The following is a 22,833-nucleotide window of genomic DNA, read 5'->3' as shown; positions in this document are numbered from 1 at the left end:
CCATCATGACTCAGTACCACCCAGGACTGGGCCCCAACAACCTCCCTTTATGCCCTAAAATGAGAAATACCCTCCCCACTACCCTCCCCACTCCTCCCATAGCAGTACTACACTGGCCACCCAATCTATGCATTATGTGTCGTGTGCAGTTGCAGCTGCAGCACTTCTAAAGCTAAATATTGACAAAGTTGTTTGTGCACTGTATTTAGTTATTAAGTTTAGTAGTTTTCATTGTTCATCAAAATATCAATAGTGTGTTTAGATTTTGCAGCATGCAGTTGCAGTTGTAGCTGTTCTAAAGTTAAGTACTGACAAAGTTGTTTGTGCAATGTATATTTGGTCATTAAATTTGATAGTTTTCAATGGTGTTTCATGCTGTTTCTGGTGAAATAATGGTTTAATAAACTTACACCAACATGTTTTATAAAGTTGTTTGTGCATTGTAGTCATGTATTAAATTTAGTATGGTAGTTTTCAGCTGGTGTTTCTTGCTGTTTCTAGTGAAATATTTCAGTAAATACTTTCACTCACTGTGTTTAGTTTCATAGAGTGTTCCAGTGGATGCTTGAGTTCTTGGTTTTAGACAAATTTTGTGAAGTTTTTGTGGTATTGGTATTAACAGTTGCTTTCTTAGTACACAGCTTATTTCAATCTCACTGTTGTTAGTTCTTTAAATTGCTCTACTGTGGTAGCTGAACTTAGGTAACGTAGACAATTGGTTTTTCAGTAATCATTAACATTTTACCATAGGTTAGAAGTGTGGGCTATGTCGTAGGTTTGTGAGTAGTGGGTTACAGCGTGGGATTTGTTCAAAGTATTTTCAATTTGGGGGGGGGGGGGGGGGGTGCAGTAAGGAAACCACTGGGCATTCTGGTGAGATCCTCTCCTGAAAATGCAGAATTTATAGCAGAAATAAGTTAAAAAAGAAGTGCAGTGTAAGATCTGTGCCCTTCAGGTGCAGTTACAAAATGCAAAGGAGGAACTGGATAGGATGGTGAGGGAGAAGAGTGTTGAGGAATGAGAACTGGCAGCTGGTAAGAAGGCTGTTAGGAAGGAGGAGACTGTCAGACAGTTGTCTTTATGTATCACCAATAGATCTGACCAACTGTCAGTGTTTAGTGGAAAGGAGCCTCTTGTAGCTGAGGTGTAGGACATGTGCAGCAGACCTCAGTAGTTAAGGAACCTAAAACAGTTGCAGCTTCTGATAGAAAGAAAAAAGTTCTGCAGTTAGGTAGTTCACATGGCAGAGCTGTAGGACAGCAGTTGAAGGAAAAGTTGGGGAGTGACTACAAAGTCACCAGCATTGTGAAGCATAGTATAGGGTTGGTTCAGGTGACTGTTCACTTACGAGAGTTATGTAGGAATTTTATGAAAGTAGATCAGGGTGGAGTTGGGAATAGTCTGGACAGAGATGGGGTATGATGTAGGTGGTGACCTGGGAAAGATAGTACTCAAACTGGTAGCATGAATGTGCACTTCATGCAACTGTTTCAGTGTCATGGTCAGTCTCAGCTTAATATTGCTGTTAGGTGATTAATACAGGGCTTGAGAAGGCACTGATGGCACAGGGCATGGCTCACATTGCAGTGATGCCAGTTGAGTCCGTCAATAGATTAGCTTCCACTAGACATGACCTGTACCTCAATAGGATATGGAGGTGCAGTTGGTAAAGCTTATAGGTGACAGTGTAGTGGCTGGTGGTGGGATCACTCATGTGAAAATCCCTATAGTAGGTGGTGTTAGAGCTGCATCTTTTTTAGATTGAATTCAGTTGATAGGTATCCCTGTTTAAAGGAAGTCTTTATAACAAGGCAACTACCTTCAAAGAAGGTCAAATATCCAAATATTGAATGAATTAGCATATTTCATCAAAATATAAGAGGTATTAAAAGAAAGTCAGTGAACTGCTTTTTATAGATACTGACTCTGATGTTATTGATATATCAGAGAACCACTTAAATACTGTGACAATTCAGAGGCTTCCTTTACCAGGATGGCTGTTTTTCAAGGAGTTCATTGCAGAATTGGGGAGTGGCCATGTACATAAAAACAGTATTCCATTTGAGTCCATAGATGCATCAAAGAACTGCACTGAACAGATATGTGAATGTTGTGCAGGGGTACTTGAATTTAGTGAAACTAAACTTTTAATGATAGTTATTTATACCTGCCCTAACTCTGACTACAGGGCATTTTTGCTCATGTTGTAGAGGGTTATTGGTTTGCTTTACAGGAAATAACAAAAATTAATTGTATGTTGTGACTTCAGTATTAATTTTATATGTGGCTGTGCAAGAAAAAGGATGTTGGAAGATCTCCTAAATGAATATAATCTGATACAGACTGTAATTTTTCCAATTAGGGTGCAGAGGAACAGTACACAACCATAGACATTATTTTTATTAATTCTTCATTACTAGATAGGCATTCTGTAAGTGAAAGGGTGAATGACCTTTCAGACCATGGAGCATAAATTTTAACAATGAAAGGTTTTTGTACTAAAACAAATATTATATATAGTAACAAACTATAAAAAAGTGAATCCAATGGCAGTAGAGAGCTTTTAAAACCCCATTAAGGAACAAGAGTGGCAGGATGTTTATATGGCTGATAAGATAGATGACAAATATAATACTTTTCTTAATACGTTTCTCATGCTCTTTGAAAGTGACTTTCGATTAGAATGTTCAAAACAGGGTACTATCAGTGAAAGGCAGCCTGGGTGGCTGACTAGTGTGGTAAGGATACCATGCAGAACAAAGTGGGAATTAGATTAAAATGTTACAAATAGTCACAATCAAGCTGCAGTTGATCATTACAAACAGTACTGTAAGGTCCTTTAAAAATGTTATTAGGAAGACAAAGAGTATGTGGTATACAAACAGAATAGCTAATTCACATGACAAAACTAAAACAATGAAGGAAGTTTCCAGAATGAGATTTTCACTCTGCAGCGGAGTGTGCGCTGATATGAAACTTCCTGGCAGATTAAAACTGTGTGCCCAACCGAGACTCGAACTCGGGACCTTTGCCTTTCGCGGGCAAGTGCTCTACCAAGTTTCAATGAAGGAAGTGTCTGACCAGCAGCACAGGGTTAAGGACATAAAATAAGTACATAGTAAAAATGTATCTGTCCCTGATAAGTCAGTTACATATGTAGTATTTAACAATCACATCCTGAACATAGCTGGTGAATTAAATAAAAACTTAGTTTCTACCGGGAATCATGTAACTTTCTTGGAAAATGGCTTTCCAAGATTGATATCTGAAATACTGCTCCATGATACAGACAAGGGGAAGATTGAGTCAATAATAAATCACTGAAAGCTAAGGACTCTCATGGATATGATGAAGTATCAATCAGAATACTAAAGAACTGTGTTGCTCAAGTTAACCAAATAATTTAGTAATTTTTCCTTTAGGAATAGTCAGTTTCTGAATGATTAGAGTACTACACAAAAAGAGAGAAAGTGATAATGTAGACAATTTTAGACCTATTTCTATGCCATCAGTGTTTGCTTAAGTTACTATAAAAAGTCTGTGAATGTAAGGGTAATTGATTATTTCATTTCAAATAATTTGCTGTAAAATGTACATGCTATATTCTCTTTTCTTTGTGAGGTACTGGGTGGATTAACCAAAAGGTTTTGAGTGCTAGGCATCCTTTTTTTTTTTTTTTTTTTTTTTTTTTTTTTTTTTAAACTAAGGCATTTCATTGTATTGATCACAAAATATTGTTGCAGAAGGTGGACCATCATGGAATATGGGCAACGCCTCACAATTGGTTCACCTCTTACTTTAAGAACAGATAGCAAAAAAGTCTTTCTCTACAGCACTGAGAATAACTAATGCGGGGTCCAAGTAGGGCATGGTTATATGGGGGGGGGGGGGGGGGGCACGGATAAGTGCTGGGGCCATTCCTGTGCCTTATTTATATGAATGATATGCCTCCTAGTATTACAGGTGATTCTAAAACATTTCTGTTTGCTGATGACTCTAGCTCGGTAATAAAGAACGTTGTGCACAATGTTGGCACTTTTTCAAATAGTGCAGTTCAAGGTATAAGTTCATGGCTTGTAGAAAATAAACTAATGGTAAATCACAGCAAGACTCAGTTTTTAAAGTTTTTAACACACAGTTCAACAAAACCTGACATTCTAATTGCACATAATGGGCATATGATTAGAGAGACTGAGCAATTAAAATTTTAAGGTTTTCATATAGATAGGAAATTGTCATCAAAGGCCCATGTTGAGGATGTTGTTCAGAGGCTTAATGCTGCCATTTTTACTATTAGAATAACATCTGAAGTAAGTGATAGTTCGAAACAAAAAGTAGTCTAGTTTGCCTGTTTTCATTTACTTATGATACATGGTATTATATTTCGGAGTAACTCTTCCCATTCTCAAAGGGTATTTTTGGCACACAAATGGGGGATTTGAGCAATAAGTGGTGTAAGTTCACAAACCTCTTGTCAACCCCAGTTCATTATACTTGGTATTCTGACATTGGCCTCTCAATACATATTTTCTTTAATGTCATTTCTTGTTAACAATATTAGCTTCCCCCCCTCCCCCCTCTACCCCTGCTGCATCCATTTTCAATAAGCTACCACAAAAATTCAAAAATCTTAGCAGTAATGCATGCACTTTCAAATCAAAACTGATGAGATTCCCATGGGTCACTCCTTCCATTCTATCAAGGTGTTCTTTGGAAAATTAAGCTAATTCCAGTGTTACATTGTTGTTTGTGTTTATATAAACTTATCACTTGTCATCTTTTTAGAATTCATAAACATTTTATTTTATCTATTATTACTTTTGTGTTGTAATTTCATGTATTGCCTCATTCCATGATCATAGAGATTTGTTCCTCAGTTTGGTAATGTGGAACTAGATGTGTAAAATAAAAAAAAATCCTAGTTCAACCTTATTCTACCCCCACTTCCAACCCCACACTCCAAGGCTCACATCCTTGCAAGACATAGAGGCAAGACCTGTCCCAAACATCCTCCCACTACCACCTATTCTAGTCCTGTCACGTGAATCTTCATCCCGTCAAAGGCAGGGCCAACTCTGAATGTAGTCATGCAATCAGACAACTTAGTTCCAATAGTGTGCTGCATTTTACTTGGGCCTGACCACTAATAAGGTGGTGGTTTGCATGAATGGCTACTGCCCAACTATGGCCAAGAGATAGCTGGACCATCTACTTACTGAGCATGCCACCCAACACAATATACTTGACTTCCATGACTGCTGTATAGCTTGTGGCATTAGTATTTGCCTCACCAACACCAGCTTCTCTGAACTGTGCAGGTGGGAATTCTCCTTGCAACACATCTTTCATTCCCTTAACCCCTCTGGCCTCAGCCTTTGCTAGTTCCTGTTCTTCACCTGCCTGACCCCTTCCTGCTCCCACAACAGCCCTGCACATGCCTCCTCTACTGTCAGTGCACCTGCACAGGCTCTTCTACTTCTCTCTTCTCCCCTTTGCCCCCACCCCTCCCTCCCCCAAGCACAGCACCTAGCAGCCCACTATCCTGTCCCCAGTATGTACCTGCAAGCTCTTAGAGGCACCAATATCATCTTCCTCCACCTGTATCCTGCTAGCCCTTCTTAGTGTCTGGAGATTTCAGTGGCCATGTATGTGTGAATTAAGCTTGTGTGAATGTATGCATGTTTTTGTTTTATCTAGTGTGATGTAGGACTTAGTCAAATGGCTTACAATACTTAGCAATCTTTTTTCAATGTGTCTGTCTCACACTCAGTGCCTCCTCTATGTGATGATTTATATTGTCAAATATTAGTGTAAGTGACATTCAGAAAAAGCTGTAATCACTAAACTTAAACTAAACAAGGCTTGACGGAACTCCTGTCAGAGTCTATACAAAATTTGCAATTGGGTTAGTCCTCCTTTTAACTATAACATAACACACATCCCTCAGACAGACAACTGTGCACAGTGGTTGAAAGAAAGCAAATCTATAACAAGGCTATCAGCAGTGATCCAAAAAACTACCATCCAATATCACTGACATCCATCTCTTGTAGAATCTTTGAACATACTCTGAGGTCAAACATAATGAGGTATCTTGAACAAAATTACCTCTACACCAACCATCATTGATTCTGAAAATACTGGTCATTTGAGATTCAATTTGGGCTTTTTTTTTAAATCATATCATGAAAGCCAAGTATTAGGACAAGCAGGTAAATGCAGTACATTTTGACTTACTAAAAGTATTTGATTTAATACTAGACAATAGTTACTAAAGAACAAACAAAATATCTGACTCCAATGAGGATTTTTCGGTAGGGAGGCTGCAGCATTTTATCTTTGATGAAAAGTCATCAACAGAAGTTGAAGTAAGTTCATGTGTTCCACATTGAAGTGTGTTAGAAGTCTTACTGCCCATGTCATATATTAATGATGTGCAGACAATATTAATAGTAACCTCATCTGTAATGAACAACAATCTGAAAAAAACATACAGTCAAACCTTCATCATATTTGAAAGCAGTGCAAAGATTGGTAACTTACTTTAGATGTTCAGAAACTGTAAAACTCTGCACTTCACAAAATGCAAAATCATAGTATCCTACAACCACAATAATGTGGGGATTAATTTTGTGCTTTCGGGTGCTCTATTCAGTTCTTGTTTCCATGCTACCCACAATATTTTGATCGCCAATGCAGTCATCTTCTTGCCATCTCCTTCATGTTCTGTGAGTTTTGCTGTAATGCCTACTTGCTGCCTGGGCTGCAACCAGACTGTGAACTATTCTTGGTTTCATGTAGTTATCTATAGACGAGCTCGATTCCTGATGCCCACTATGTCCTTTGTTGCTCTTCTGTTTTTCAAAGCTTGCATTGATATTCCAAGAAGCACAAATTCTCTAGGGGGTTTTCCAGCTCTGTTGGATGTGAAGCCACCAAGATTTTAATAAATTTGGTGCTGGACCCCAAGATTTGTTTAAATTGAAACCTCTGTCTCTGTTTATTAGGTTTTCTGACATCTTCAATTCGACAGACTCCTTAATTATGCTGCCCCAGAAATGTAAGACCTCACCAGCCATAACATCCACCAGAGCTGGAGAACTGAAAGAATTTGCATTTCATGGAACATCAGTGTGAAGTCTAAAATACAGAAAAGCATCAAAGGGTAATGTGAGTGTCAGGAGTCAAATTCGGCTGTAAATAGCAGTGTGAGACAACAATTCACAGTGCAGTTGGAGACCAGGCAGCACCTGATGACTGGGTTGATCATCAAAGTATTTTGCATAAAATGGAAACAAAAACTCAGCAGAACACCCAGAACACTATTAATCAATCACATCACGAAAACCTTAGAGACGATAATTTGTTGGGATATGAAATGAAATTGTCACATTGGTTTCAGCATAGGTGAACCAGGTGGCAAACTTCATTTCATTAGCCAGATACTGGGAAAATGCAGTCAGTCTAAAAAGAAGACTGTTTACAAAACTATCACACATCCTGTCTTGGAATATTTCTCAAGTGTGTAGGAACCATGCCTAATACGGCTAAAAGGGGATATACCTAAAAGGGTTCATACAAATTAGGGTAGCATGAGTGGTCAAGGTTTTAGGAGAGTATCACAGAAATGCTCAAAAATTTGAATTGGCAAATACTTGAAATTACATACAAACTATGGTAGGTAAGCATACTTACAAAGTTTCAAGAATCAGTACTAAATATAGTATTTTGGAATATACCACAGCCTCGTATGTATCACTTCCATAGGACCATAAATACAAGGTCAGGCTAATTACAGTGAACACAGAAGCATTTCAATTGCTGCTCTTCCTGCACTCCTTACACAAATGGAATGAGAAGAAACCATGATGTTGGGTTCAATGGAAAGTATATAGTATTTTGGAATATACCACAGCCTCTATGTATCACTTCCATAGGACCATAAATACAAGGTCAGGCTAATTACAGTGAACACAGAAGCATTTCAATTGCTACTCTTCCTGCACTCCTTACACGAATGGAATGAGAAGAAACCATGATGTTGGGTTCAATGGAAAGTACCCTATTCCATCCACTTCACAGGGGTTTGGAGAGCATAGGTGCCTCGTAATCAATCTGCACAATCTCATTAATGAGATGAGAAGAAAATAATAAAATGGCAATAACAGTGAAATTGTAATTGTGACTGCTAAGTCATGCACAAATCTTCTGCACAGCAGAAAAGAAAAGAAGTAAACCCACAATGACAGATTCTATATGCCACATTTCTTTCATATGTCAATGATATAATGATCTTAAGGCATATTTTTGAAGCTGGAATTTGAATTGCAGCAAATGGAGTCAAGAATTGATGAGAGTTGTAAGATATTCAATGAGAACCATGTAATTTATATTTAAGGAAAAACAGTTACTCCTCTCAGAATTTAAAACTAGCCAAGGTCTATTTACCAAGTGCAGTAAAAAAATTTCCACTCACATAAACATTTAAACTTAGTTTGTTCCCTATTTAATACCCAAAGAAACAAACAAGTTCTAAAAGACTGAAATTCAGAATTAAGTTTAAAATTAACTTGTTTACTTTTCAATGGTAACCATTTTATGATAGTGCCTACATTTCATTATTTTTCATTCATGGATGTTATATACATAGTTTCTGTTTACCAGCTATCAAATTTAAGAATCTTTTTGCTCTTACGTTCATTCCAAACACCCATAATTATATATTTTATTATAGAAAGACATTTCATCTCTTAAGAAAGGAAAACACGGATAATTGAACTATAAAATTAATATTAGGCATGCCAGCATAGCAAAGCTTATAATGCAGTATATTACAAATTTCATGTAAAATTAAACTAAATGACTAAGAATGATATTTGTGCATCAGAGATGAGACAGGAGCAGATGCAACCAAAATTTGCTCTTATGAACAAAATGAACTTGAAACAGTATTGTTAACTGTAGCATAATTTATTTTCAATTTCATGACTACCACTTTCATACATCCTTTCACAACTTGCTAAGCTTAACATGTACATAACAGTAGATACTTACATAAATAAGATTTTCATTATATCTTATGTGCAGATTCCTCAATATAGTGTGCTCATGTAAATCAACAAGTGTGATCATATCTTCTACACCTCGTACAGATGTTTCATGCATAGTCTTGATGATTTGGTCATTTGATACGACCATTTGCTGAAACACACAAATCAGCTTAATATTACTTCACAACATACTAAATGAAAAATCCAGACATCCTGCACAGAACAATTTTGCATATGAACAGTGAAATTTAATTATTGAAACATCATACTTATAAAATAAATTTTATCTACAGTCAATGTATTCATCCAAAAAAAAATTCTATAGCTACAAACAAAATGAAAATCAATGTATTTGTGTAAGACAGATGTCACATAAATCCCACAAATGACTAGTGAACTCCTATTCAGTTAACATTTCAAAAAATGCTACAACTGTAAAAAATATTTGTAAACTGTGGTGTCACCGCTAGACACCACACTTGCTAGGTGGTAACTTAAATCGGCCGCGGTCCTGTAGTACATGTCGGACCCGCGTGTCGCCACTGTGGGATCGCAAACCTAGCGCCACCACAAGGCAGGTCTCGAGAGACTGAGGAGACCTCGTCCCCAGTTGTACGGACAACATAGCTAGCGATTGGACGTGCTAAGCCTTGCTCTCATTTCCCGAGAGATAGACAGTAGAATAGCCCTCTGCTAAGTTAAATGGCGACCACCTAGCAAGGCGCCATTTGTATCAATGCCAATAGCTTACGAGTATGCAGGAGAGATGTATTCCAACAAGAGAATAAAGTTAAGTATTAAAAAAGCTACGTATTTTTCTTTAGTGCATTTATAAGTCTCATGTTCCAGACTTCACGCCCGTCTGCGTTAGCCTTGCGTGCCCTATCGGCTACAGCATTGTGTCTGGGCTGTATGGTCTAGACACAACATAAACAACATAAGAATTTTATATCATGTCTTTTTAAAGTTACAGAAGACATCAATCACAGCAAGAACTAGTTTTTGCAAGAGTAGGGAAGACCAGATTAATAGAAGAGACAGACTAGACCCAACAAAGTGGAGCATGTTTTATCATGGGATCATTTAGTCAGCATGAGAGAACTGGAGAGATGCTCAACAAGCAGGCTTTGTACATATATATATCACAAAATACAACATTGCTGAAGTCTGAGAAATTAGAGCTCGTATGGAGACTTACTGACAATCCTTCTTCCCATGCAATATTTTCAAATGGAAAAGGAAAGGGGAGATCAGATAATGAACTGAATTCAATTGAACTGAAATGAACGAAATTGAATTGATTTATTTGCCTGTAAACAACTGTTGTGTTGTGTAAGCATTGTCAATGGTCGCATAATTATACAGACACGAACATATAAAAACATTATTACATAATATTGCTTACCTTGATCTCATCACATAATTAGTTTTGTTACAACACAGATTATGTAGAGTACAGATTAGATTGTATACCATAAATTACTGTTTTTTTTCCAATCATATTCATGATAAAAGATTGTCTTTTTTTCATTATGTATATAAATTCATTGGTGTTATAGAATGATTTGTCTTTCAACCATGTCCCAACCACTATTTTAAATTTATTTTCATGTGTTACTGTCGTGTCAGATGGTACATTGTTGAAAAATATTTCGCCAGCATTTATGGAATTATTTTGAACTTTAGTTAAACAAATCCAAGGGATATTCAGTAAGTCCCTGTCTAGTTTCATATGAGCGTACATCATACATGTGGACATTCTGTTTGGCATCAGTAAATACTTTGAGTATGCATAGACTGGGAACTATAAGGATTCTGTGCTCAATAAAGTACTGTCACAGCAAGATGTTAAACTGCTTAAACCAAAAATACATCTAATGGCTTTCTTCTGTCAGAGGAAAACCTCTTTTTTTTCTCTCACTCTCTCTGGCAGAGTTTCCCCAAAAAAGTATTTCATAATGAAAATGTGTATGAAAAAAAGGCACAGTATGCCTTAAGCGCAAACTCATTGCTCACATAGTCCTTCAGTATCCTAAGGAGGTATAGAACTCTTGTCAACTTACTGCAGACATTTTCCTGTGTGGATATTCCACCATAATTCACTATCAAAATATATACCTAGCGATTTTACAGAATGCTTAAGTTCATTTTGTCTGTTTTTAATATCTCTAAAGGAATAAAGGATGTGTTCAGTTTTATTTTTATTTAATGTCAACCCATTTTCATGGAACCACTGAGCAGCCTTTCATATCACAGAGCTATTCTTTTGTTTGACAATGCTCACATCATTACGTGAGGTGACAAAAGTTCAGCCATCAATATACATCAAGGATTTATAAGGTAATATGTTGAGCAGGTCATTCACATGGACAATAAATAACAAAGGTCCTTGTGGGACTCCAAATTTTACCTCGAGGTCAGATTTTTTATTTACAACAACTTTTTGGTTTCTGTTAGTCAAATATGATTTCAGCAGTGCCAGCTCTATTTTAGTTATTCCATGTATTTCAAGTTTCTTAATTAAATTCAATGTAAGACAGATTTACTAGAGAGGTATATGTGTGCTCCCTATTTTCAAAACCATGTAGTACTGATATTACAACTTCTTGAACTGTCTTAGTTGTTGACAGTCCACTTCAGAATGAGTATTGGGCCTTGTTACGTAGGGTGTAACACTCAAAAAAATCATTTAATTCGCCTTTCATTACAGTTTCAATTATTTTTGATATTATTGGTACCATTGCTAGAGGTCTGTAATCTTGGCGCGAATTTATGTCCACTTTTTTTTGTATATAGTTAAGACAATTGTCAGTTTTGAGCAGCCCAAAAATGTTCCCTATTTATAAGATTATACATTGGAATGCATCCAGTATCTTTTATTTTCTTTAGGAAACACTGGAGAAACCATATATGTCTTCAGTTCTGGAGTTGCTCAGTGATCTGACTGCACCCAGGACTGAGAAATGTAGTTATCATTGACTTTTTTCTTTGCAGAAATGATATCTTTTCTGTAAAGATTTTTAAATTTGGTGTATAAATGTCTATACTTGTTATTAGTGCAAGAATTGTCATAATAAATTTTTAACAGAATTCTTAAATTATTCAAGTAAGGTGTATACCAGTCAGTTACATTTGTCTTCTGTTTTTTCCTTGCATTTAATCCATTGTGTTGCTGATGACACAACCATTATGATTAACAAAACACCCAACTGCCATCTAGAGAACACTGTATTCAAAGAAGCTCTAGATTTGTTCACTTCAAATGGTTTGTCACTCGATGTTAATAGGACCCAATTCATTCAGTTTCAAACAGCAAAACATACTGAAATAAAATATGGTGACAAAGAAATATTGAGAGTTGAGTCTTCCAAATTCCAGGGATTACACATAAACAACAATCTAAACTGGTCAGTTCACATCAACGACCTATGTAAAAGACTGAATACAGTACCATTTGCCATTCGCTCAATTTCACCTCTTTCTGACTTGAAAACAATTAAGGCTGCATACCTAGAATATTTCCAGTCACGTATGACATATGTCATCATATTTTGGGGTAAACAGTCATGAGCAAACAAAGTCTTTACTGCACAGAAAAGAGTAATCAGAATTATGGCTAGAGTGCACCCAGATGCTCTTCAAACAGCTCAGGATCCTCACCATGCCATCTCATTTCATTTTTCACTAATGTGCTTTGCGAACAATAACCATACAATATACAAAACAAACAGTGAATATCATGATCATGATACAAGATGTACATATGATCTTAACAAAGATATAAAAAATCTCCCACTAATCCAAACTCTGGTAATCCGAATGTTCAGTTAATCCAAACATGAAAAATGTTAGTTTGAGTATGAAAAACTGTGCAATAAACTGCTGTACTTACACACTATTTTAATTTACACAGTACAGTAAACATGTATTAGAAAAATTGGCAAGAAAACATTATGTTTAAACAATGCATAACAATGAAAGAAAATCTGTCAAACTTACTAAAATACAGTGAACATTTTATCTCACTTTTTCAATGACAAAAACTCAGTCATTGTTTCTTGGCGTAATGAAGACAGTCTGTTATATGATGCATAGTTGCATCATCATCTCATAAACATCAAATCAGCAGGTGTAGCAGTGGGCTGTTGCTCCAAATAATGTAGTGCGAGGTCAAGGTCTTCTGCTGCATCACTGTGTGACACCAGCTCTCCTTTGTCACTTTCAGGCTGATTGTCACTTCTGCCACAATAGTCCACTTCTTCCTGGTCTTGAGTCACAGCAGCAACTAAATCAGCATCAGTAAGGTTCTCCACACATATCCCATCCACTGCTATCCACTCATCTACGTCTCCTTCACTAGCTTCTTTACATCCAGGGATTGTCTGTATCATTTGTAGTAGATTTTCCTATTCATTTTCAACTAGGTTGTCCTGAAATTCAAGATATGTCCACAGTTTTCTCTGCAATTTTCTCAGATTATTTTCTGAAATATTTTGGCATGCCTCAGCGGCCCAATAAACAACATCTTTCACATTGGTCTTTTTTATTTTGTCCACTAAAGGAATGCTATCGTCTTGGATCAGCATTCTTAAACATTGTTTTCTGTAAATCAGTTTTAATGTTTGCAGTATGCCCTGGTAGAAGTGGTGTAACATTCGGCAGCAAAAACTTCGCTACAATTTCTCCATCACATAATTCCTCAGTGCTGGGGTGAGATGGCACGTTATCAGTCAAAAGGATTGCACAGGGAGATAAATTATTTTCCTTAGAAAACTGTCGAACAGAGGGAACAAACTGGCTGTGAAACCATTCTTTGAATAGCTTACCATCCATCTATGCTTTTTTCTGGTTGTGATAATATATAGGCAGGGACTTCATGTTGCAGTTTTTAAAAGCTCTGGGTCTAGCATATTTGCTGATCAGCATTAAAGGCAGCTTGTGATCACTAGTAGCATTGCTGCATGCTAATAAAGTCACATGATCTTTGCACATTTTAAAACTATGGGCACGGTCTTCTGCTTTTGATGACAGGCTTTTTGTTGGCAATGCCCTAAAATTCAGGCCAGTCTTGTCAGCATAATAAATTTGTTGGGGAGAATACTTTCTCTCTTTTATCATTTTTTCAAACTCACCCAAGTATTCCTTTGCTGCATCACAGTCTGAAGAAAGCTTCTCTCCAGTAATCATTAGCTGACAGATTCCATGATGTTTTTTGAATCTGTCCAACCAACCCGTAGTCACACTAAAACACTCATCACCATTCGTTAACATGTTCAGGTAAACAGCCTTCTGCTGAACCAGTGCTCCACTCAAAGGAGTTCCCCTTTCTCTTTCCAGTGTAAACCAAAGGAAAAGAGCTGCATCCACTTTATCGTACTGGGACTGTTTCAAAGTCTGCAGAATTTCGAGTGTTTTTCCCAAAGACGTTGCACAGGACTGTTCAAGCTTCACTCGGTTCTTCTTCCAGTCACAAATGGTTGATTTACCAACACCCAGTTCCATTGCCAGTTTAGATACATTCTCACCATTGTCTATCCATTTCAAAGCATTCAGTTTTTCTTTGAGAGTTACGTTGTATGTTTATGTTTACTCATGACGAAAATACGTACACCACTACACCTGAACAAATGCAATACAACTGATACGCATGCCAGAAATTGATAACTAACATCACCAAGCGCTTTGTGAGCCAACTGGCAGTGCACTGACCTCAGACACTACAAAGGTCTCAACAATGCACAACAACAAGGGCAGGGATTGAGAGTGTGCATTGTTCCCACACTTGTTCCCATTTGTTACCAATACAAATCAGTAATCCGAACAAGGTTCGGTCCCAATTAGTTCGGATTAATGGGACTCTACTGTACTTTGGTACCAGAAGTACTCTCTGACACGCTCCTTGAGGTGTCTGGTGGAGTAATGATGCTGCTGCAGATGAGGTACAGCTCTGTGCAAAGATAGAGTGACACATTGCCTGTCATGTTAAGCAGTGTCATGTCTGCATACACTCCACTCTCACATGATGAATGTTTTATTAACAGTCTAGGTTTTTAAAGCTAAGATTTTTCCAAATTGAGCTACTTGATTTAGTTTGTTGGTACTGAACTGCCTGTGAAAAAAAGTACCTATCATTGGTTTGAGTTCATCATCCATTCTCTCTCTCTCTCTCTCTCTCTCTCTCTCTCTCTCTATCTATCTATCTATCTATCTCGTGGTTCTTTGTGTCCTGAATCACTTCTTCTACACTATTTGCTCTCTCTCTCTCTCTCTCTCTCTCTCTCTCTCTCTCTCTCTCTCTCCAGTTCCTGTTTAAGTGATTTCCATTTCAGCTACACTACTCTTAATATGCCCTTTCCTTATATCTTGGTTACGAACTGTTTTCTCTGTCGCTTCTAATTTCTGTGCTGTCTATTTTGTCTTCCTGCAGCAATTCATTGGCGATTTCCTTCTTATATTGTTTTAAAACACCTTCTCTGACTTCTTATCCTGAGTGACTTCTTCCATTTAATTTGCATTTAGCATCATCCCTTTCAATGTTGTCCAGATGAAGGAACCTCTGGTTCTCAAAGCTTGTATATTTTGTGACTCATTTCTATTCAGATTTTTGGTGTTGAAAATACTTCTCCTGATGTTAGCCCAAGATTGAAAGATTTCGTTTCAGGAGCACGATAGTCATGTTTTTCCATGAGCTTCAGAAATGTTAAGAAAATGTGTAAAATTTTCCCGGATGGTAAAGCTAGCTTTTACTTGCCAAGAAGTGGGTTATTCCTTTACATTATCCATGTGAATAACATAATTTGGGAATACAATGTAACGAACTTCATAAACGTCATTTCTGTCTGTCTGTATAAAAATCTCTGCTACAACATAACTGATTAATTCATGGAGATATGTTCCATCTATGCAACTAATGTTTATTGCTGTATATGTTTTGCTTTTTGTATCTTCATTGGCCTTAATGCAAGTTTCTTTTTATACATATAATAAACATATTATGTGGTAGATACAATATGTTACTATGTTACATTGTAACTACCACATAATAAATTTATTACATGTATAAAAAGAAACATATGTTACCCACCACAAACCACCACAAATGTAATATAATAACATTTTGTAACACCACATAATACATTTATTACATGTCTAAAAAGGAACATGCATTAAAGGCCACTGAAAACGCTTCACAAATAAATAAAGTTAAATGCATATGGCAATAAACGAACTGCCTTTCATTTAGTTGCATAGACGGAACATACCTCTATGAATTTTGAAGCAACTGAGGAATGATGTAAAACAGAAAAAAATTATGATAAATGATTAAACCAATATTTTTATCAAAAGCAAAATTCACTTGAGAAACTATAAAATTGAGACACACAACTTCTGGCCAGTTATTACCTTCAAAAGGCTAAATTCTTATTACTGTCAATAGACATACATAAAAGTACAAGAAAATATTCTAGCTTACAGAACTGTTATTTCTTTCCTTGGAGGAGGAAGAGGTATAGGTTGGGGAATGTTAAAAAGGAAATGTTAAAATGATAGTGACCGACATCTTGTGAGGACAAGAAGAGCTGTGAAATGGATTCCAGGAGCAGTAGTTGAAATGTGAAGTTGAAACCAGTAGTAAACTATCACGATCATACCAGAAAAGCAACTTAATGCTTCAACACTGAAAAAGCAGTTAACTACCAACCAACCTTGTAAAGTATATAAAGGTACTAGTAGGTCATAGTGAGTGAACACTCAAACATGAACATAAAATGGATGAAAGTTCTTGGCAAATTTGCCACATCAATTATGAACTTCAGAACTTTTTATCCAAAGATTCTGTCACAAAATACTTTGTAGCCATCAACATAAAACAACCGAATCCTTAAGTATTTGCTACAGGACAGTTTGTCAGCATGTTGAACTTACACTACAACATCATAAATGATATTGGATCACAATAAATCATTGTCAGTCAGTGACAGTGCTGAGTTCAACAACAGGTACATAACAAAAACTGCTTACTTATGAAGCAACTGACCACTCAGTACAACAACAGTCAACACACAATGTGGCACAAATTAAAGATATATACATTAAAAGTAGACAAATTTTGTTATTTTGGCAGCAAAAGACTGATGGTTTCCAAAGCACAGAGGATATACAATGCAGACTGGTAACAGTGAGAGACATGCTTTCTAAAAAGGAAAATATTTTAACATTAATATAGATTTAAGTGTTAGAAAGATCTTTCTGCAACTATTTTTCTTGAGTACAGCCTTTGTAATGTTTGCTGGGGTCAATCACTATAGTGATTTTTGGAGTCAATGACTACATTGATTACACTCCTTCTCCTGTTTGGTGAACTATGTTGATCCCCAAACATCTATTTATTATTATTGTGAATGAAGTTTCTTCCACTATTAATTTACGAGGTCAGTTTGTTGGAACTTGAATATTATTTATTCACATACATCAACTTTCCCACATACAAACACTTACAAACAAACATCTGTTGTTAATAAAATGTGCCAAAATGTAATTCAGTAAAATCGTGAAACAGAGTGGTGCTTAAGTTGTCCGTTTCACATTGAAGACTGAAGTGTACTGCCCTTTTGTTTGCTAAGCCTATTACACAGCAATACTGGTGTCAACAATAACGTTACATTCATAATCTGCAAGGGTACTGTACCCTTATACCCAGAACAGAGGTAAAACATGGGTAATAAACAGTGCAAGCAAGAAAATAATAGAATTTTTTGAAATGTGTTGCTACAGAAGAATGTTGACGATCATATGGACAGATAGGACAACTAATGAAGAGGTACTGAGGTGAACAGGGAAAAAAAAAGGAATTTTTGGCACAACTTGACAAAAAGAAAGGATCTCTCAACAGGATGTGTCCTGGGGCACCAAGAAATAGTTAATTTGGTCATGGAGCTACAGGTGTGTATTGTAGAGGGAGACTTAGGCTTGACTACAGTAAGTATGTTTAAACTGAACTGAAGAGTATGTAGATTGCAATAGTTATGCAGAGATTCCGATACTTGCAAAGGATAGACTGTCATTGGGAGTTGCACCAAACCAGTCTTTAGACAGAATACACAACAACAACAACAACAACAGATTTCATCTTTTGTAAGGTCTGCAAAATGACTTTACCTATGGATGCCAATATCTCTTCACCGGATCACAATGTTTACTTTGGATATGGGAGTAGACACAATTAAAAAACAATATTTTAGATACAAGGAACAGTAGACAAACTATGCCGTACTACAGAAAAAAATACCACGAATTTATGCAAACCGAAAAACTATTTTTAAACATATTTGCTCTAATAAACAGCATCAGAAACACAGTTAAACAATTAGTCTGTAAATTATCTTCTTCTGTATTTCCAGCACCATGCTTAGTAGTCCCTTCTTCCCTCCTCTGGAAGTTGGTTTCCAAATCAAGATATCGTATTTAGCACCATTCCCAGTTTTAAATTTACCTTTGTTCTGTGAATTTGCTCGAGTATTACTTCATCATACACCAGCAGCCAGTGATGAGATGTTCCTTCAATTTTCCTTTGAAGGTGTTTGGTTCCTTCATGTTCTTTATGTCAAGTGGCAGTCTGTTACAAAATAAGCTTCATGTTTCCCATGTCAGAAATTTGTCCATCTCTATTCCCAGAAAACTATTAAAGTCCACTTCTTCTGTGTCTGCATCCTCAGTGCTTGGAACAAAATCCTCTGAGCTGACAGTTATGTTTGAAATTTTTTACATGTTTTTTTGTCCTATTGATCAATATGCTATTTTCTCTACAACATCTTTCTGCCATGTGCATGTTCTGTTTTTCTATACCAGTAAAGTTGTGCTGTCAGCATACAGAATCACCTTTCCATTACTGCAGTGGATATATCATTTATGTACAAGATGAAGAGCAGTGGTACTAGCACTGAACCCTAAGCTACTTCATATTTCATCTCTAATAAATCAAAGTGGACATTTTTCTCAGTATTTCCAAATTTATGTTTTATTTTAGAACATTGCTACCTGCTGTCTACTTATGTTTTTCTTTTTATAATATGCACAGCTTTCCCACTTATGCCAAGCAATGCAATTTCTCTGGAAAAATTCTATATCAGACACAATTAAAAGCTTTAGGAAGATCTAAGTATAAACCAGATACTTTCCTCTGATCATCCAGGGCATCGATAATGTTTGTCACATACTTCACCACAGCAGTCTTTATGTACCTCCCCTTTCTGAACCCATGGTGTGCTTTGTTTAAGATGTTTTGTTTCTAAAGAAAGTTTTTCTATATAGCTGGTTTGTTACATCAGTGGTAAAGTGCCAGACCACAAATCCAAATGTATTGGGTTTGATCCCTAGTCAACCCTAGCTCTTTCACTTTTGGCAATGTTTGTAGATGTGAAAAATGATATTATGCACAGTGACTCAGATACCATATTAAACTATACCGACCACACACTTTTACTGTGATTGATGGCAATTGGCTGACTTCATGCCACTCTGGAATGTTTGCGGTCGCTTCCAACATTAGCTACATAACAGTATTGTATACTGTAACAATAAGCAGCATGAGGAATATAGTGTTCATCATGTACACTGTTGTGCTTAGTGATTGTTAATGTTATTTACAAAAGTGAGTGAAGGGATTGTACCTGTTCCTTGTAGAGTCTTGTCATCAACTTTCATGTCACTTCTGCAACACATTAACCTGTTTCACATTCATTCCTTTTACAAGTTGCAAACTAGCTACTCTGGGAAAAGGAGGCAGAGCTTATCTCAGCAGTCAATGTGCTATGAGCTGATCCCACGCTTCCACTCTAAGCATACTCCACTCAGGGGCCAAGTAAAGGTATACGCTCTGTAGGTCCCCCTGTAACTGGCTATGTAAGTCAGTTCAGAGACCAGAGACAGGTGACTACATACCACTTTCAAAAGGACCATGCCTAGTAAAGCTTAGATTGATGACTGCTTTACTTTACTTACTATAAAGTTTATTATTCTGTCTGTTCACAGTATTTCATAGATGGAATAGTTGTGATAGTTCTGGGTCAATAATTTTCTGGATCTCCTTTATACTCTCCTTTAAATACTGTTACTGTCCTGCTCCTTCTAAAGCATTTTGGCTAAATTTATCAATAATGTCAGAGACTTTGCAAGATATTTAAGACAGGGTTTAAGAATTTCTGCCAATATGCCACCCATCGAAACTGTTGTATTTTTATTTTTTAGTGGTTCAAGTATTTTCCATTTTCAATTCATTTATTGAGAGAAAGAATTTTTTGGTTTTATATAATCTCCCAACCATGCTCTTTGGGCCTTTCTATGCACCTAGTGCTTCCTGAGCTGCTGCTTCAATACTTTCTTCAATTTCTCCCAAGCCGGATCTACATAATCCTCTGCACTAATGGTTTGCTCTCTCACTTTCTCTGCTAGTCATTTACAATATAAAATTTTGTAGATTCATTCCATAATGACTGTGTATTATATTTTTCTTCTTTTAAGGTTGGTTCTTTAGCAATCTTGTTCCTTCCTATATGCAATCTGATTTTTGCCATCAATAGGCCGTGATCACTCCTTACGTTGGCAGTTTGAAGTCCTAACATCTAGCACTGAACAAGGATTTATATTGCTCTTTATGGTCGTAGAAGGTGTTATTTATTCTCAGTTCATTGCCTGAACATAAGCTAATCGTAATTTCACCATTATCATCTACAAAATTTTCATTAAATGCTGTTTAAATTCAGAGATGGCACTATTTTCAGCTCGAGCATTAAAGTCTCCCATTATGACAGCAAGTTCATTTCAAGATATCAGATTGATAACATCTCGTAACTGCTCACAGGAGGCCTCTCTTTTCATTCTACCGGGTAATCAAAAAGTCAGTATAAATTTGAAAACTTAATAAACCACGGAATAATGTAGATAGAGAGGTAAAAATTGGCACACGTGCTTGAAATGACATGGGGTTTTATTAGAACCACCACATATGACTAACCGCGTGAAAGATCTCTTGCGCGCATCGTTTGGTGATGATCGTGTGCTCAGCTGCCACTTTTGTCATGCTTGGCCTCCCAGGTCCCCAGACCTCAATCCGTGCGATTATTGGCTTTGGGGTTACCTGAAGTCGCAAGTGTTTCATGATCGACCAACATCTCTAGGGATGCTGAAAGACAACGTCCGACGCCAATACCTCAGCATAACTCCGGACATGCTTTACAGTGCTGTTCACAACATTATCCCTCGACTACAGCTATTGTTGAGGAATGATGGTGGACATATTGAGCATTTCCTGTAAAGAACATCATCTTTGCTTTGTCTTACTTTGTTATGCTAACTATTGTTATTCCGATCAGATGAAACACCATCTGTCAGACATATTTTGAACTTTTGTATTTTTTTGGTTCGAATAAAACCCCATATCATTCCAAGCATGTGGGTCAATTTGTACCTCTCTATCTACATTATTCCGTGATTTATTCAGTTTTCAAATTTATACTGACTTTTTGATCATCCGGTAAATTTACAATCCTCTAGGCTGTACAGGGAAATAATGTTCAATTGGTGATGAGCCACTTTCAGTTTTAGTAAAGCTATTCTCTCAGAGATGAGTTCATTTCTTCCTTTTTTTAATTTCCCTGGTGATCCATTTCTAATTTGATTTACCACTAATAGCTCTGCATACTTTAGGACAATCTATATTTATGTGGTGCCTTAATATATCACAGAAAGATACTCAGCTCTTTTCTACACTGTCCGTATCTTAAACATAATCAATTTTAGAAAAATTTCTATCCTACTCAAATTATCATGTTTAGTTTGTCTAAATTCATTCACTATGTTGTCCTCATCTTTAATACAGTTTCACAGTTCAATTGTTTGTCCAAAATGGTCAGTAACACCAGTATTTACATCCTGAAGTGTTTGTCTGTCTGTAGACACATTTGACAAAACGTGATCTGTTAATGTGCTTGGTGTCTCTGGACATATTGCTGGATTTTGTACATGAATTGTACATCCCCACAATATCATGAAAACTTCTTGTATAACCACTGTCTGTCTTTATACCTATATTTTACTCATGCTATTACTACAAAAGCATATTTCTCTGTGACTAAATGCAGTAGCAGCATTCCAGGGAAAAGCTTTCAGTGCTTGAGCTTGCTGATCTATATATTCCAACTACAAGGTTGCCACCTCCCACCCTCCCCCCTTCCTGAACTTCATTTGTCAGGAAGTGTCAGTGACAGTAAGTCTTTTCTGAAAGAATTTGTATTGAGTGTAGGCATACATGGAAGTGAAATATGGACAATAAATAGTTTAGACAAGAAGAGAATAGAACCTTTTGAAATGTGGTACTACAGAAGAATGCTGAAGGTTAGATGGGCAGATCACATTACTAATGAGGAGGTACTGAACAGAATTGAGGAGAAGAGGAATTTGTGGCACAACTTGACTAGAAGAAGTGATCGGTTGGTAGGACATGTTCTGAGGCATCAAAGGATCACCACTTTAGTACTGGAGGGCTGTGTGGAGAGTAAAACTCGTATAGGGAGACCAAGAGATGAATACACTAATCAGATTCAAAGGATGTAGGTTGCAGTAGTTACTTGCAGATGAAGAAGCTTTTACACGATAGAGTAGCATGGAGAGCTGCATCAAACCAGTCTCTGGACTGAAGACCACAACAACAACAATCTGAAGCCTTACTTTTAGTGTTGTCACTATGTTTCATAATACTTCCAGGAATCTGCAATACCAGAATCCA

General features: G+C 36.7%; 1 protein-coding gene across 1 annotated transcript in view; it reads right to left on the bottom strand.

Annotated features, from left to right (window-relative positions):
- The window catches only part of LOC126262482 (myosin-VIIa-like), a 390,655-nt gene that overhangs the window by 363,843 nt on the left and 3,979 nt on the right, over positions 1–22,833 (bottom strand). The window contains exon 3 of the mRNA XM_049959145.1: positions 9,055–9,201. Coding sequence (XP_049815102.1) covers positions 9,055–9,201 — 147 coding nt within the window. The remainder of the gene's footprint in view (positions 1–9,054; positions 9,202–22,833) is intronic.

This window comes from Schistocerca nitens, chromosome 6 (assembly GCF_023898315.1).
Source record: "Schistocerca nitens isolate TAMUIC-IGC-003100 chromosome 6, iqSchNite1.1, whole genome shotgun sequence".
NCBI classification, from domain to species: Eukaryota; Metazoa; Arthropoda; class Insecta; order Orthoptera; family Acrididae; genus Schistocerca; species Schistocerca nitens.
Note: the sequence above shows the minus strand (reverse complement) of the source record. Positions and strands in the feature narration are given on the sequence as shown.